Below are 15,774 nucleotides of genomic sequence, written 5' to 3'. Positions count from 1 at the left end.
AAAGAGTGTAAATCGGTATAATAGAATATATCGAAAGGCCGGTCGAAATCAAGCAAGACTTGAGCGCTCTTCAAGAAATCACCAAAAGTAGCTGACCCAGCCCCGACCAACGAAAGAATGTGGTGAATATATATGGTGGCCCTGCACCGTCGAACTTTTTTCGAATTAATGATCAACACCCTGAAACGGTGGATCTGGAGAAGTATTGAAACGAAAAAAAGGGGAATGAAGGATAAACCAAGAAAAAAAAAAGAGTGATGCAAGTCCTCCAACCTGTGGAATTCCCGCTTAGATACCGGTGAGGCTGTGGTGATAAAGCGGAAAGGAAAAGTACCTGCAGCTGTCCTACCTACGGAAGAGGGGGGCATGGGCGTGTTTATAAACCTGCAAGTCTGACATTGGACTTCACCGATGGCAATAAACACAGTCAGCAGAAGAGAGTCTCCTGGACTAAATTTGCAGTATCCTGCAGTGAAATCCCGTGCTTCGACCCCTTCCCTAGGCATGCTAGCCTTGTGCGTCCAGTTCATAATCCGACCAGCAAATGGGACCTTTCCCATCAGAGATCTAGTTCTATCTTGAGATCTCACTACATTTTTAGGTACGAATTGGGGTACCTTTTCACAGCGCGCGCCAGGCGTTGTTGGACAAGTACACCTTACTGAACGCTGATTCGGTGTGGGGGAAGTTGTCCCTGGACGAATGCGGCCATGGCGGCAGGGTTGTTGCGGTTAGCAAAACAGCATGAACAAGATTGCGCGGCCAGTCAATAGCGGCATTGGATTCGTGGAAGTGGACAGGCCTAGGTCTACACCGAGTCAGATTCCCTCTCTTTAGGGAGAAAAAAAAAAGGGAATCTAGGCAGTTGAAACGTGCATTACCATATGTGGGAAAGAAACTGCATATATGCATGCATCTTGATGATTAATGATAAAATGATAAAATGATGAATATGATGGAGAGCTAATTCGATAGCTGCTATTTCTGAGGCGAGCACGATGTGATTGGATTAATGGCAGCGGCGGGCAGCGGAGCATTGAGGCCGGATCAAAGTCGTTGCCCGATTGGGAGCCCAGCGACATCGGACGACACGCCCAACGCAAAAGCCCTGTCATGGCCGCGGTTCTAGCTTGAATTCTCCCTCGCCTCGGAAATCTTAAAAGAAAAAAGCTGACTCAAACATTGCATGATATTGGCAGCGGCAAACCTTCAATATCAATATCAATATCAGTATCTGGAAGATATTATTTAGGCTACCAAGCTGTCGTGCCCCGACCGAGCTTCCATCTTTTATACGCAAAAAAAAAAGATGTCAAACACCGTTCATCTCCTCGACTATGTCGCCGGCAATGTCCGAAGCTTGGTCAATGCGATCGAGAAAGTCGGTTACAAGGTCGTCTGGATTAAAGACCCTGCAGACCTTGCAGGCGCAGAGGTAAAGTTTCATTATTCCAAATTCAGGCCTTTTATATGCATATACCCCAGATATATCGATCTTTTAATTCTTGATTAATATACCATAAAATACACATTACACTTCTGTCATATCAAGTCTAACCGTTATCTTAAAACGCCATATAGAGAGTAATCCTTCCTGGTGTCGGGCACTTTGGCCATTGCCTGTCCTCCCTCGCCAAAGCTTCATTCACGGAGCCATTGAAGGCCTATATCGCCTCTGGGAAACCGTTTATGGGCATTTGCGTCGGCCTTCAAGGTCTCTTTGATTCCTCCTCCGAAGACCTTGAAGTTCCCGGTCTTGGAATCATTCCAGGAAGACTCACTCAATTTGACTCTTCCACAAAATCGGTGCCACATATTGGCTGGAATAGTGCTATCGCAATCGAGTCTGAGGAGACAAAGGGTAAATCACTATATGGATTAGTACCCGGGAGAAAATACTATTATGTTCATTCATATGCTGTGCCATATACCCCCGGACAACTCGAATCACAGGGGTGGGACGTAGCAACCGCCACATATGGAGACGAGAAATTTGTCGGGGCTATTGCTAAGGGAAACATTTTTGCCACACAGTTTCATCCAGAAAAGAGCGGGGAAGCCGGATTAGCGGTTATCAAAGCATTTTTGGATGGGACAAGATTATCGGACCTTCCTCAGGATACCCAGGCGAAAGAGATGGGGGATGGGCTGACAAGGAGAGTCATCGCCTGTTTGGATGTTAGAACGAACGATGATGGTGATTTGGTCGTTACGAAAGGAGACCAATATGATGTACGGGAAAAGGGGACAAGCTCTTCGGGCGGACAAGTCAGAAACCTTGGTAAACCGGTGGACTTGGCGAAACGGTATTACGAATCTGGAGCCGATGAAGTTACATTTTTGAATATAATGTCCTTCAGAAATTGTCCAGTAGCGGACACACCAATGTTGGATGTCCTTAGACTTACATCCGAGGAGGTGTTCGTGCCACTGACAATAGGGGGAGGCATTAGGGACGTGGTTGACACGGATGGAACAAAAGTCTCGGCGCTAGAGGTTGCGACAATGTACTTCAAATCTGGCGCTGACAAAGTTTCCATTGGAAGCGATGCAGTCATTGCAGCTGAGGAATATTTTGCAAGTGGGAGACAGTTGAGCGGGAAGACGGCTATCGAAACGATATCAAAGGCATACGGGAACCAAGCGGTTGTTGTATCGGTGGACCCGAGGAGGGTATATGTAGCTTCGCCGCAGGATACGAAACGTCATGCCATAAAAACCGTATTTCCTGGACCAAATGGTGAACAGTACTGTTGGTATCAATGCACAATAAAAGGAGGGCGCGAAGGCAGGGATGTTGACGTTCAAGAATTGGTCACCGCTGTGGAGGCCATGGGATGTGGCGAGATTTTGTTAAATTGCATTGACAAAGATGGTACAAACTCTGGATTCGACTTGGAACTGATCAGCGAAGTCAAGAAGTCGGTAAAGATTCCGGTCATTGCATCGAGTGGTGCTGGTAATCCGGGGCATTTCTTGGAGGTTTTCGAGAAAACGACTACAGATGCAGCTTTAGGGGCCGGGATGGTAAGTTCTACGGTCCTACGATTTAAATCCCGAGATGCTAACCTCTTTGTAGTTCCACAGAGCAGAGTACACGGTCACCCAAGTGAAAGACTATTTAGCTAGAGAAGGGCTTGTGGTAAGGACATCAAAATAAATGGCATCATAAGGACGGAGTTTGGGGCATAAAACGTAAATTCAATAGAGCAGCGCAGTAGGTATTATATTAATGATATTACTATATTAATGGAGTACTTTAGATGACACACGTGAGATTGTTTGCAACGTTTGTTAATCATTCACGAGGCCCAGTTGAATAAATGAAGGGTCTTAAGAATTCATACTATTAAAACGTATTAGTTAAGGGACGAGTCTCTATTGACCAAGGAAATTCGTGCTACTGCGGTGCCTGTCCCTGAGATTGTGATTCTTGCGATGCTTGTAATCCTTGAGATGCCTGCAGCACTTGTGACCCTTGTGACTCTTGTGACCCTCCAGAACGTAATGAAGCCAGAAGATTTGGATTCGCGAACGAAAAGTTCGTATCTCGAACGCCTTCAAGGTCTGCTAGTTGCATATATTCTTCTGGATCCTCTTCTCTGCTCTCGCCTTCAATATACGGTGGATACTGGACCTGACCATCCTCACCTATAGGAAATGGTGAAATTCGGCTAACTCCTAAATTCCATCCTTGACTTCGAATACTGTCCTTTAATTGGTTTGCAGTGAAATCAGCAGATTCCGGCCCAAAATCTTCTTCGTGGCCTCTAGCAAAGCTGGCATAATTTATATCTTGCTCATCTATATCTTGGTCTGCGAGGGTGGAGCGAACTGGGCTTCCAAGTTGGACGTCAATGCCGCCTTCTGGGTATTGAATTTGTGGTTGATTCATTTGCCCTCCAAGCACTTGTGGCTGATTCATTTGTCCCCGAACCACTTGCGCCTGGTTCATTCCGTTCCCAATTTCCTGTTGGTTTGAGGGACTGTAGACGATTTGGGGTCGACCTAGTACGTTTTGTCGTATTTGGGGTTGTTCAAGATTTTCCGTGAATATCTGTGCCGTCGTCAATATATCGGGTTGCTCGTCGAGATTGTTATTGCCACCTGATTGCTCTTCGTTGCTTGGTATATAAATCTCCCCTTCATCTCCCTCTGGGTACAATTGATCAAATAATTGCGCCCTCCGCTGTTGTTCCATTCTGTCTAATGGGGCCCGTTCGAGTTTTTGGCGCTGGATGCGCTGTCGTTCGATCACTTCTGGCGCCAACCCTAGTGCGGCTTTACGACGCTCCTCATCACGCTCTCGCGCAGCTGTTTCTGCCATGACCTCGGCAGGGTTGACCACCCAGCCTGGTTGGTAGACTATCGGGCCGTCATAACTAGGAAGGGTTTCACGGGGGCCGGTGTTCAGTACTTTCTCGGGTTCTTTGTAACGTCCTTTCCAGATACGTCTAAAGAAACTTTCTTTTTTCTCTTCTGGTGCATTTGGATCCACAACAACCACATTTTTACCTCTTTGGCCGCGAAGGTAATCTAAGACACCTGGATGTTCGGTGTAAGGTGAGATGTCAATGTCTAGAAACTTTTTTGTAGCGTAGGGAAGGCCGTAATCTATAGCTAGTTTTTTCATAAACTTAGGTAACTTACCTTTGCGCATTTTGTCCTCGCCCTGGTTATTTTGCGCTATATGAATTCATTAGTTTGATTTTATTCCTTGACTGGGGTATTGATCTATACATGGAGGGAGGAGGCTACTTACGTTGATCGTTCATCCCAGTTTGGCCTACACCCGCCACATCAGCTTCCTCGTCCGAAAAGACCAGTTCATCTTCGGGCCAAAGTCTTTCTTCTCTGTAGAACTCTCTGCCTTTTTCTCCCGGTATAAAAGGATTCTTCATAGACTCACTTAGACTAATGAGCAGATCATTTGGATCTCCAATTTCCGTTCCGGTTTCTCCAGATCCCTGTCCTGATCTTACGGATCCCTGCCCTGATCTTACGGATCCCTGGGGGAGTACACCGGATTGACCTAGCTGTATAGATCCTCTAGGAAGGGATTCTAGAGATCTTTCTAACGCCTGTTCAGGGATTGGATCCAAATTCCTGACACGCTGCTGAAATAACTCGGTGTCTTCGATCTTTACTGGAACTGGGTTTTCAGGAAGTCGAGAAATCATGCCCCTGATATCCTCGTCCGTACCGAAACGACTCATCCCAGAATTCGGCCTGGTATTAGAATCGGTGCCAGGCCTAGCACGGATCGATTGTCTACGACGACGATTGATCGGTGGGGAATCAAATTCATCTGGGTCCTGTTCTTTTTCCTCTTCCTCTTCCACGATAATCTCCGTAGTTTGAACTTGGTTATTCAGGCCTTGGTTATCAACATTCCCACCCTGATTATCATCCCCCAGATCGATCATAGGTGCAAGAACATCCTCCTCAAACCCCTCTGGGGCAATGACATCCTGCTGGCTAATACCAGCATTCGACTGCCTAAGCATCGAATTCTCAAGAGCCTCCTTTTTTATTCCACCAGTACCACAGACTTTCTGGGTGAATTTACCAAGCGTCTTTTTTATTTTCCCCCAAGGGTCTGCGCGTTTTTGAAGTCGATGTGTGGTGACCATTCCCTCTGATGAGGATGATGATGCGGGAGGAGATCCCGAGGGCTGAGGCTCAAAATTTGCAACGACATGAGGAATAGAAACATGAGGTTCTGCATCTCGTTTAATAAGGCTCGGGGAATCATCGTTAGGACAATCATTGAGTACTGGAATGGCTAAAGTAGTTCCCGCGAGATGTGCGAGGACTACACAAGCCGGGAGGATATTAATGCCGTAACGCATGCTTTTTTTTTCAAGAGAACGAAACGAATTAAAGCGATGGAAGAGGAAGGGTCCCTTTGTTTGGACTCCCTTTTCTTCTTCTGTTCAAAAGGAATTGACGTCTATCAAAACACCAAGTAGTAATATCCTCGTATATGCAATATGTGAGAAAACAAAGAGAGAGAGGTTACTCCAAAAATCTTGGCTGAACCCCAAAAACGTGGCGGACATGTGAGATTCTTGCCATGAGTATTTTATTCTCTATTGAGGCCGTTTAAACAGGCCTAGGTTCGTGGGGTTTCCATGAGACAGGAAGCGTGGAATATGAAAATGGACGGGAATCAACTCAAATACAAGTATGTAATGCTTTGTTTTCTTCCTCCCCGTCGTCACTACCAAATCTAGTAAGATTAGATAGCTTCATGACTAATGATTCGTGCCATAACCGTTTGAATTCATCACTGGCGGCCATAAGAAACCCTTCAGGCATTTCGTATATCTCGTTTTCGAGGGCTTTAACTTGGCTATGCAAAAAATAATTTAGCTCATATTTTTATCAAGACTAAGCTTTTCCGCTGCGAAGAAACAGAAAAAGAAAAAGAAACCAAAACCTTTGATGAAAAAGATGAAAATAAAAATAAAAAAAATAAGAGAAGGGAAAGAAGGGGAATAGTTCCACATACAGCGGCGCATCATCAGGCTCTACTTTGCAAACCTTCCAGCCTTTAGAAGAAAATTCAACCGTAAGAGTAACATTTTCCTTGGTTTTGATATAAAGTCGGTTCGCGTCGGAATCATCAACCGTGACACGGTGAAGGAACGACCCGTATTCTTGACTGAGCTGGTTTGTATCCTCTGCAAACGTAGGGATCGGGGGCGGAACTATCGCCATTGTTCTGTGAGGTGGTTGGCCGGATACAGATTCTTCCCCTACTTGTAACTGGGAATATATCGAAAGCAAGTCTGACGAGGTAGCAAAGTGAGGTTGTTCGAGGACCTTTATTATTGATGCCAACACAAAAATTACAACGTGGATGTTAATTCGGGACCAAGGCCGGCTAGTATCGATACCAACTAGAATCCTAACCACCTAGCTCGAACGTTACAGTCCTAGGGACCCTGGTAGCCTTCAATTTCAAAAAGAAGAGTTATCAGGTGTTTTAGAGCCGATAGTTGGGGTTGCCTACAGCTTATTCATATATTGCCTACACTTTAGGTTCAACTAGGCACCCACAAGTTTCCAGAGCCTCCTAGCTAATCGTGAACCGTAAATCCCTCTACATGTCCTTACAAAGACAAGGTACCTAATTGGCAATTCGAAATAATGCCTTTATTCCATTTTGTAATGATAATAATAACGATAATAATGATAAGGCCGATGGTGGAAAAACAGAAAAATTAACAGAAAAACAATACACATGATGCTAACAACCCCTCATTCTATAGTCCTGCGCCCCATGCATTCCCGAAATTGTGGATCCTCTAAAACAAAAACGTCGATCGATTAATCAATCATCGTCCTCAATAGCTTGTTCCTCAGCAACGTGCCTACAAAAGCGAACGTGTTAGCAATTTTATTCTCTCAAGAGCGGGTTTCATAGTTTGGGGAGGAAATGGTATCATACTTCTTGACAACACGCTCGATACCATCAAGACCCTTCTTCAAGACATCCATCTTCGGGCCAAACGAGAGACGGACGACTAGTAAAATACATATTAGCAACTTGTTCGTAGATTCTATTTCGTCAGCAAGAGATTAATGTGCTTACAATGGTGGCAAGGGCTGTCAAACAAATCTCTTCTCATCGCAGGGTTCAAGTCGAAGAAAATACCGGGCACAACAATGACCTTCTCCTTAAGACAAGCCTGGAAGAAGTTCAAACCGTCGTTGATTTTCTTGGGGAGGCATTCGACGTCAAGCCAAATGTAAAAGGTGGCCTCTGGGACTTTCTGTTTAATTGGTTAGCGGTATCTATGGCGCTTTAAGCGTAGCAGAAGGGAGACATACGACGTCCTTGAAACCAATCTCCCTCAATCGCTCAATAACATAGTCTCTCTTCATCTTAAAGTGTGTTTGCAAAGCTTTCATCTCCTCCTTAACCTTGGCGGGCTCAAGCATTGGAACAGCGGCTTCTTGGAACGCAACATTGGCACCACCATCAAGGTAGCTACCACAGGATCCGATTGCTTTGATGAATTCCTTAGGACCAACAATCCAAGCAACACGAAGGCCAGGAAGTCTGAAACGCTTGGTAAGCCCATCAATAATCAGAACGTCATCTTCGTCGACGTCATCAATATTGTCGGCGGCAGAGATAACGGTTCCATCACAGTTAGTGCTATAATTGTAACCTCCGCTGTTGTCATATTAGTGGATGGGCGAAAAATATTGGGGAAAATGTATGGTGCATACTAAAACTCATCCATGATCAATGTAGCACGATCTCGGCAAATTCCTTGGATCTCAGCGAGATCAGGGTTCTTCACGACACCGCCAGTTGGGTTACGAGGATTAGAGGTGCTAGAGGGTTCAAGTTAGTTTACTTGGCCTCCGCAGAGGTACGCTGGGCAATATTTTCCCTTACATAATGACACTAACACCTCTAGCGATTTCCTCCGCGATCTTGTCTGGATGAATCTGATATTCATCGTGAACAGAGAGTGGAGATGGAATAGCAGCAAACTACAAGTTTTCAAAGTTAATTAACCTGGATCTAGGTCATAAACCACAGTCGAAGCTTCGAAAGGTAATTCTCACGTTTTTGAACAAAGAAAGCATCTCGTTGTAGGCGGTGTAGTCCGGGATGAAGAAACCAAGATACGCATTGTTAAGGACGGCGGCGACACGGATTAGACCAGCACGGCCACCCTAATTTTAACTGTAATTAGAATGGTAGTAAATCTAGATTTGATTTGAGGATGGCATACAGGAACAATGGCGACATTCTCCCAGGTGTACTGGCTACGACGATTGCGTCTATGATGTTCATTGTAGAGTTTGGCAACAGCCTCACGGAGAGGTTTGATACCGGCGGTAGGACCTAGAGATTGGGATTTCGTCAGACTGGCATCGAAATGATATTGGTTAGATGGCAGCACATACCGTATTCGCGAGCATTCAGACTGAGAGGGATTTCAGTTGGTCTGGGGAAGCAACCCTCGATCTCATCCTCACACTCAGGAGCTCCTTGTCCGAACTAGTGGCTCATTAGCGTACTGATAGACTACCTAGAGTCACTGGTAGTTGATGCTAGCTTACGTTCGCCCTACAGCATGAAACAACCGGATTTAGAATGTCAAAAATGCAACAAAGCTTGAGACTCGAGCCTGTGTAACGACGTACCACTTATGAGGAGCTTCGAGGTATCCTTGCTGTGTAACGATTTGGTCAGTTACCGGGATAGTATGACGTTGGACTCGAGCAGAATGTTACCTCATACGCCCTTTCTGTACACCAGACGACACCACTATATCGATCGAATCTAAGTGAGCGAATTATTCCCGATAACCCTGATATCATTTCCGTTGCAAGAAGTGGGGGGGCCCGGGAGTGGAAACCGAACATACGTCGAAGCACGAGACGGATCTAGGAAATCAGCAAAAGTTAGGGATTTTTTCTATAAATGTCAAATGTTGGTTGGATATTATGGATCCGGTACACACCTAATCCTGCATGCGGCTTGTGGCCATCATGGGCATTTCTGAATTGACGGTGGGCCGCGGAATTGAGTTCTAGTAAGGTTAAATCAGCGATAGAACAACCTCGAATACGAGGAAGCACTTGTAGCTAATGATAGCTATGGATCTTACCACTCTCCGAAGGTCCCTTAGCGGTCGAAAAGCGTCGTTCACGCGGAGCACCGGTGTTTCTGTTGATTGAAAACTATTCGAAAATCAGTACCTCAGTCGACGATACAGCTGATTAGGTATAAAAATGATAGGTTACCGGTACAGCGAAGCTCACCTTGCGTCCGGAGAATGACATGTTTTTTGTATTTTAAATATTTTGATTTTTTTCCAATTTCTATAAAGAACAAAAGGAGGTCAATGTCAATTCTCGAAGGACGGAAGAGGTAGGCAACGAGGTATAGAGAGCAGTGATTCGCGTGTCTGGAGAGGCCAAGAAAAGGGAGAGAGCGGGGGGGCCAAGAGAAGGGACCGTCGCCCCTCTTTTTATATACGGCGGGGGAGAGCTAAAGCGGGTAGAAAGACACTTACTTTGGGATATACTTTTACGTTATAGCTATAGAACGTAAATCAGAGCTGCAGTAAGTAATTTACCTGTCGAGCGAGAGGCTGGACGAACAAGTATGCACGTAACGTATGTCTGGCTTTGTTTTTTGTTTTTGGCTTTACTTTGGGTCCTTTTATGCAATGGACAAGTGAGGGAAAAAACAAAAAATGAAAAAGGGAAAGCCCGGGGTGTAAAACAATTAATTGCTCGCGGGAGGTAAGCTACGGTGCAGCGTCAGTGCAGCGGTGGTCGAGTCGAGTAGGTAGCTAGCTACCTAGTCTGGACGTCAGGTTGGATTGGGACGAATGAGGTCAGAGTCGGGTTACAGGGCGAGTACTTTTTAATTGGAGCAAAAGCTTAGCTTCGCACGGCAGAATCGAACAGGAGAGACATCTCGACAACCAAACTGAAATGCAACTGCAAATTCAACAGACGGACGTCGGCACAGTTAGCTTCCCAAAGACGACCAGAGTGGGGTTGTCCGTATTCTCTGGCCCCTCTGGCCCCTTTGGCTCTTCCGCTTCATCGCCTCTATGCTACCTTCTGCGCTTGGCCCTACGGCTTCGGGAACCGCAGGGTACGTACTCAAGGCCCTCAACATCGATGCGTATCTCAACCATCATGCATGGTTTGCACGATGGCTCCCCTTTTCCTGCGGTCCGGATTGGTTGTCCGTTGAGATCTCATCACGTAAACTTCAGCTTCCAAAAAAGTTTGTCTTTGCAGCTTTCGCAAGGGTCGGTTTTTATATCTCTCGAGCTAGTCGACTAGTCCGTATAATATAACCTCTTGCTATTAGCCTGGTGCGGCAGAGTCGACCCCACAGGGGCACCACCGTTCACTACGTACCATCAACCCCCCCGCCGGCTCGGGACGGGCTTCTTCGCCCAAGTTTACCATGTTCGACCATCCTGCCATCGGGTCTTGGCTTGAAAAGAAAAGGTACACACGACGGGCATGCAAGCTTCCATGCGCCATCGCTAGCAATGAACGGATTGGGCAGGCAGCACGAGGTGGCTGATATCTAATGGCTTATACAGCGCTGTAAAGCGTCCCTCGTCCTTCTACACCATAACCCACTCGAGTTTCTACCATGCGCAGCTACGGTATGTATACCCAGCCGGAGCTTCACATCTCACGGAACCGAGTAGATCTGAGTACGTATACTCCGTCCTTGTATCCAGATCTCGTAACCAGAATCATAGGGTGGCTACATGGAGGTACTTGGACAGTACAGTATGAATATGAAAGGGGGGTATATCTATGTATATGTAGGACAGACTCTGTAACGTGCCTGTATGCATAGTGGATTCGAGGCTGGTATGCATACTAGATCTATGATCGATTCTGAACTCGAAATGCATCATGCATCCCTCTCTATCTCCGTCGCTCTCGTATACATGTAAAATTTGTATCGCATACTCAGCTGTGATCTATGGCCATGTGCATGAGGTGCGTGCTTCGGTTCCACAAAGGTATTCGTCCAAATTCTAGCTTGCCGACCTACCGATATCGATATTCCATGGGCCCCCCCTAGCTAGATCGAATTCTAGTTCTCCACCTAGCTGTCATGTCAGGTTCGAATCGAATCGACAAAAGAAAAAGGCTTGTCTGCGGATGACCTGGTTTCGCCATCAAGCCTCGTGAACCGACGCTCTTGGCAGCCGCCGTAATATCTTGGCTAATCGTGGGGGCCGCATCATCTTGGAAACTCGTAATGCATGCGACATTCCGCTGTTAGGTAACAACATCATCGTCAAATTGGATGTTCGACTCCGACGATGCCTCACAGAAACAGAAATATCGTAGGCTTTATTTCCGCTTCGCTTCCCTGAATCCTTATGCTAACACTGCTGCTAGAGGCACGGAACCGTCGTTTTGCCGTCTAGCGGCCGTCGCGTCAACCGACATGTAACTTTTGCGCGCCCGAGAAGTGTTGACGGTAACGACAGCAGCACGGATTCCCCACACGATGACGACGAACATCATGAAGACGACGGCCTGCTTCCTAACGGGAACGGGCATTCTAACGGACGTGCAAATGGTTATGCGAACGGCCATACCAAGGTACCCACGTGGAGGCAGAACTTACGGCTTCCGCCTTTTCTCAAACGGTTTATTGAGACTTGGAAGCTGAAGGAAGTGCTGAAATGTGCCTTGGCATACTTTCTCGGATCAATGGGAACCTACATACCGCTTTTTGCAGCACTATTTGGCAAGAACGATGGGAAACATATGGTCGCTACTGTTGCTGTATACTTCCACCCAGCTCGAACTCGAGGAAGCATGGCTGAGGCGACCATGTTCGCTACAATAGCTGTTCTGTACTCCTGCTTCATCTCGGCTGGAACGCTCGGCACTGCAACTCTCTTTGGTCATATAGGGCATCCTGCAATAGGTCGTATCATCATCTTGTTGGTCTTTTGCGTAGGAGGTCTCGGACTGATAGGGTGGACAAAGTTAAAAATGGCCAGTCCGACTGCCAACGTGTCCTGCAGTCTTGCATCCATTATAATCATTACCACCCTGACAAAAGATGTTGCGACCCAACAAGGGATATTCAACATGACCAAGATTATGCAAACCGTCGCAATGGCTGTCTGTGCGATTGTCATGTCGACGACCTTGTCTAATATTATGTGGCCGAGTTTTGCTGTAACAGAGTTGCGAAAGTCCATGGTTAACTCTACTCGTGCCTTTGCTGAAATGTTAGAAGGGATTACCAAAGGATTCATTGATGGGTCTGAAGAGCATTTGCAACAACCATCGTTCAAGAAGGCCGCTGCGGATCATAGAAAGACCTTCACGGACCTGGCCAAGCACTTGCACGAGGCGAAATTTGAACATTACATGAAGGGAACTGAAGTTACATACGGACTTGAGCTACGTCTTGTCGAATGTCTTCAGGTATGTCTCTTGACTCGTAAACTTGATGTGTACTATTGTGTTTCTAATATATATTCTATCAACTATAGAGACTCGCACAAGCCATTGGTGGTTTGCAGAATGCTGCTAGTACTCAGTTCTCCCTTCTTGAGCAGAGTGATCAAACGGACCCGTTTCTGTCTGAATATCCAGAACTACAGGCCTCATTTACAGGTTCTTTTCTACAAACCCCATCCGAAGATGTCTCTCGGGACTATTTTGATTCTCCTGTGGATGCGAGACCTGGCACATCGGGTACCACGCGCACTACGGGTACGATAGGCACCACAGGTTCAACGGATGGGGCTCTTGTAGTCGTTACAGGCCGTACTTTATTTGATCAATTTATAGAGCATCTTGGACCTTCTATGGTAAGTTTTACGTAATTTATACCTAATATGGACGATACCATAAACCCTCCATGCTAACGAATGACATAGCGATCCTTGGCTGTCACTCTCAAACTCATGTTAGATGAACTCCCATTTGGAGGGGGCACGGACTACACCGTCAGTGTGAACCCTCATTTCCGCGCTAGCCTTCGCGATGCATTGGAACTCTACACCGAAAAGCGTAAACTCGCCCTCGACCAACTTTACAACCAGCAAGACATCTCTGGTCGAAAATCTGCAGATTTGGCTGCAGACCAGGAAGAAATTGCTGCCAGTTGTGGTCACTTTGCTTACTCCCTCGAAGACTTTGGAAAAGAACTTTTCGACCTTCTCGACATACTTGACCAACTCGAAGGTCTCCAGGAACTACCCCTCCCCAAGACATGGCACTGGCTCAACCCTATCCGCCACATCTTCAGAAAACCAAACGAAGAAATAGAAGATGGCGACCGCCATATTGACCGTGTTCTCCCGCAACAACTTCCAGGCGGACTCTCTGACGTCAAAGTCCTGCAAGAAGAAATCGCCCGTCGTGAAAATAAAACTCATAATGCCCTAGGCTACCGCATCTGGAAAGCCCTGCGTATGTTCCGCCGCGATGACGTGAAATTCGCGTTCAAAGTTGGCGTAGGCGCCGCAATTTACGCACTCCCATCATATATCCCATTCACACGTCCCCTTTATAGCCATTACAGAGGCGAATGGGGCCTTGTATCCTATATGATTGTGATGTCCATGACTCTGGGGGCCACAAATACCTCAGGCCTCTACCGTTTCATCGGTACTATAATCGGCGCCTCAGCCGCCGTATTCTCATGGTGGACATTCCCAGAACTACCCTTAATCCTATCCCTCTACGGCTTCGTTCTTTCCTTCCTCTGCTTCACATTGACCCTGAACTACCCCGCCAAAGCCAGTTTCAGTCGTTTCATTCTCTTAACCTATAACATCACCGCACTATACGCCTACACCATCAGCATCAAAGACGAAGACGAAGACGACAACGACGAAGGTGGTAAAGATCCTATTATTACGGAAATCGCTTTACACCGTGTCCTATCCGTTTTAGCGGGTGTAACATGGGGTCTCATAATCTCCCGTTACGTCTGGCCGATATCTGCGCGCAAGAAGCTTAGAGACGGACTTTCGGTCCTTTGGTTACGAATGGCATTAATCTGGAAACGTGATCCGTTAAACTACCTCGTCGAAGCAGCACCAACAGATGTAGCAGCTTACATGAACATCACGGAAGAAATCCATCTCCAACAGGCTTTACTACGTCTTCAGTCCTTACTTGCCCAAATTCCCTTTGAATTCCGTCTTAAGGGACCCTTTCCTATCGAAGACTTTTCAGAAATCCTCACAAATACGCAATCGATGTTAGACGCCTTCCACGGTATGTCCGTCATAATTGCGAAGGAACCACAGTCTTCCACGAGAGAAATGGAGATACTGGCATTCACGAAGAACGAACGTGCGGAGTTATGTTCTAGAATCTTTCAATTGTTTTATGTTTTAAGCAGTAGTATGAGAAGTGGGTTTCCGTTACCGGAGACGCTACCGAGTATTGTGAGGAGCAGGGATAGATTGTTGATGAAGATTCATAAGTTTAGAGAGAGGGATAGAGGGGCTGGAGAAGGGAGAGGGGAGAGTGAAGAGGATTTCGCATTGATTTATGCTTATGGTATGTTGATTTATTTTTTATTCCCTCTTTTACTTGGCGGAAATCGTTTTTGGGGATGAATTTACTAATCTTTGTGATCTCTCGTTTTAGTGTTACTAACAGGAAGGGTTTCGGAAGGTCTGGAGAAGTGTGCAAGAAGCATCAAGGTTTTGCATGGTGTTATTGACGAAGAAATGTTGGAGATCTCATGAAGTAATGAAATCATACACTCGAAATCTAATGAGCCTCGTATGATCGTGCATATAGAGCACATTGCGAGCTTCCCTTTCCTTTTTTTTTTTGTTTTCTTTCTTAATGTTTATATTAAATAGGGTATCATGACGGAGAACAAAAGGTGGGACACGGTAAGGTAGGGTATCGACGGATCTTCACTGTGATTTTTCTTTGGCATTGTCACTTTCTTCTCAGCATTTTGTCCATGGCGTACGTTGTTAATTCAGCAATGCATGCTTTGCATTCGTTTATGTTTTTCTAGTTTAGAAGCCGGAGGGAAAGAAGGTTCATAGAATTCGGTCATTACTATCTAGTCTTTTAGTTTTGAGTTTTTTTTGATATCGATATTAACCGCTGGTTTGGTTTGGTTATATTCCTGGTGGTCGATGCGACTATTAGTAGCCCTCAATGCAAAGACGTATCAACTAAAATTGATTCAGTACTAGTCTTGCATCTGGACACGTTTAGTTATGGGTCAAGACTGCTCCGTCTAAA

General features: G+C 46.0%; 5 protein-coding genes across 5 annotated transcripts; 2 read left to right on the top strand and 3 right to left on the bottom strand.

Moving 5' to 3' along the window:
• Positions 1–1,309: 1,309 nt before the first annotated feature.
• AOL_s00083g320 (uncharacterized protein) lies at positions 1,310–3,160 on the top strand (the record flags this gene model as incomplete). Its single annotated transcript, XM_011125499.1, has 3 exons — positions 1,310–1,435; positions 1,582–3,027; positions 3,080–3,160. 3 exons carry the CDS (start codon positions 1,310–1,312, stop codon positions 3,158–3,160), a joined length of 1,653 nt encoding a protein of 550 aa, XP_011123801.1.
• A 240-nt stretch (positions 3,161–3,400) lies between these two features.
• On the bottom strand, positions 3,401–5,852 carry AOL_s00083g319 (uncharacterized protein; the record flags this gene model as incomplete). Its single annotated transcript, XM_011125498.1, has 3 exons — positions 3,401–4,578; positions 4,651–4,686; positions 4,763–5,852. 3 exons carry the CDS (start codon positions 5,850–5,852, stop codon positions 3,401–3,403), a joined length of 2,304 nt encoding a protein of 767 aa, XP_011123800.1.
• A 325-nt stretch (positions 5,853–6,177) lies between these two features.
• On the bottom strand, positions 6,178–6,723 carry AOL_s00083g318 (uncharacterized protein; the record flags this gene model as incomplete). The annotated part of the gene is made up of 2 exons (XM_011125497.1): positions 6,178–6,355; positions 6,515–6,723. 2 exons carry the CDS (start codon positions 6,721–6,723, stop codon positions 6,178–6,180), a joined length of 387 nt encoding a protein of 128 aa, XP_011123799.1.
• A 616-nt stretch (positions 6,724–7,339) lies between these two features.
• Positions 7,340–9,816, bottom strand: AOL_s00083g317 (uncharacterized protein; the record flags this gene model as incomplete). The annotated part of the gene is made up of 16 exons (XM_011125496.1): positions 7,340–7,379; positions 7,457–7,532; positions 7,601–7,781; positions 7,840–8,188; positions 8,245–8,352; positions 8,417–8,514; positions 8,590–8,700; positions 8,760–8,872; positions 8,935–9,028; positions 9,091–9,097; positions 9,175–9,203; positions 9,265–9,298; positions 9,399–9,417; positions 9,495–9,563; positions 9,642–9,714; positions 9,796–9,816. The coding sequence occupies 16 exons, from the start codon at positions 9,814–9,816 to the stop codon at positions 7,340–7,342; spliced, it is 1,422 nt and encodes a 473-aa protein (XP_011123798.1).
• A 2,030-nt stretch (positions 9,817–11,846) lies between these two features.
• AOL_s00083g316 (uncharacterized protein) lies at positions 11,847–15,257 on the top strand (the record flags this gene model as incomplete). Its single annotated transcript, XM_011125495.1, has 5 exons — positions 11,847–11,870; positions 11,926–12,972; positions 13,041–13,361; positions 13,431–15,066; positions 15,157–15,257. 5 exons carry the CDS (start codon positions 11,847–11,849, stop codon positions 15,255–15,257), a joined length of 3,129 nt encoding a protein of 1,042 aa, XP_011123797.1.
• Positions 15,258–15,774: the final 517 nt, after the last annotated feature.

The sequence above is a fragment of the Orbilia oligospora genome, assembly GCF_000225545.1.
Source record: "Orbilia oligospora ATCC 24927 unplaced genomic scaffold scaffold00083, whole genome shotgun sequence".
NCBI lineage: Eukaryota > Fungi > Ascomycota > Orbiliomycetes > Orbiliales > Orbiliaceae > Orbilia > Orbilia oligospora.
This window is presented reverse-complemented; position numbering and strand designations above follow the sequence as displayed.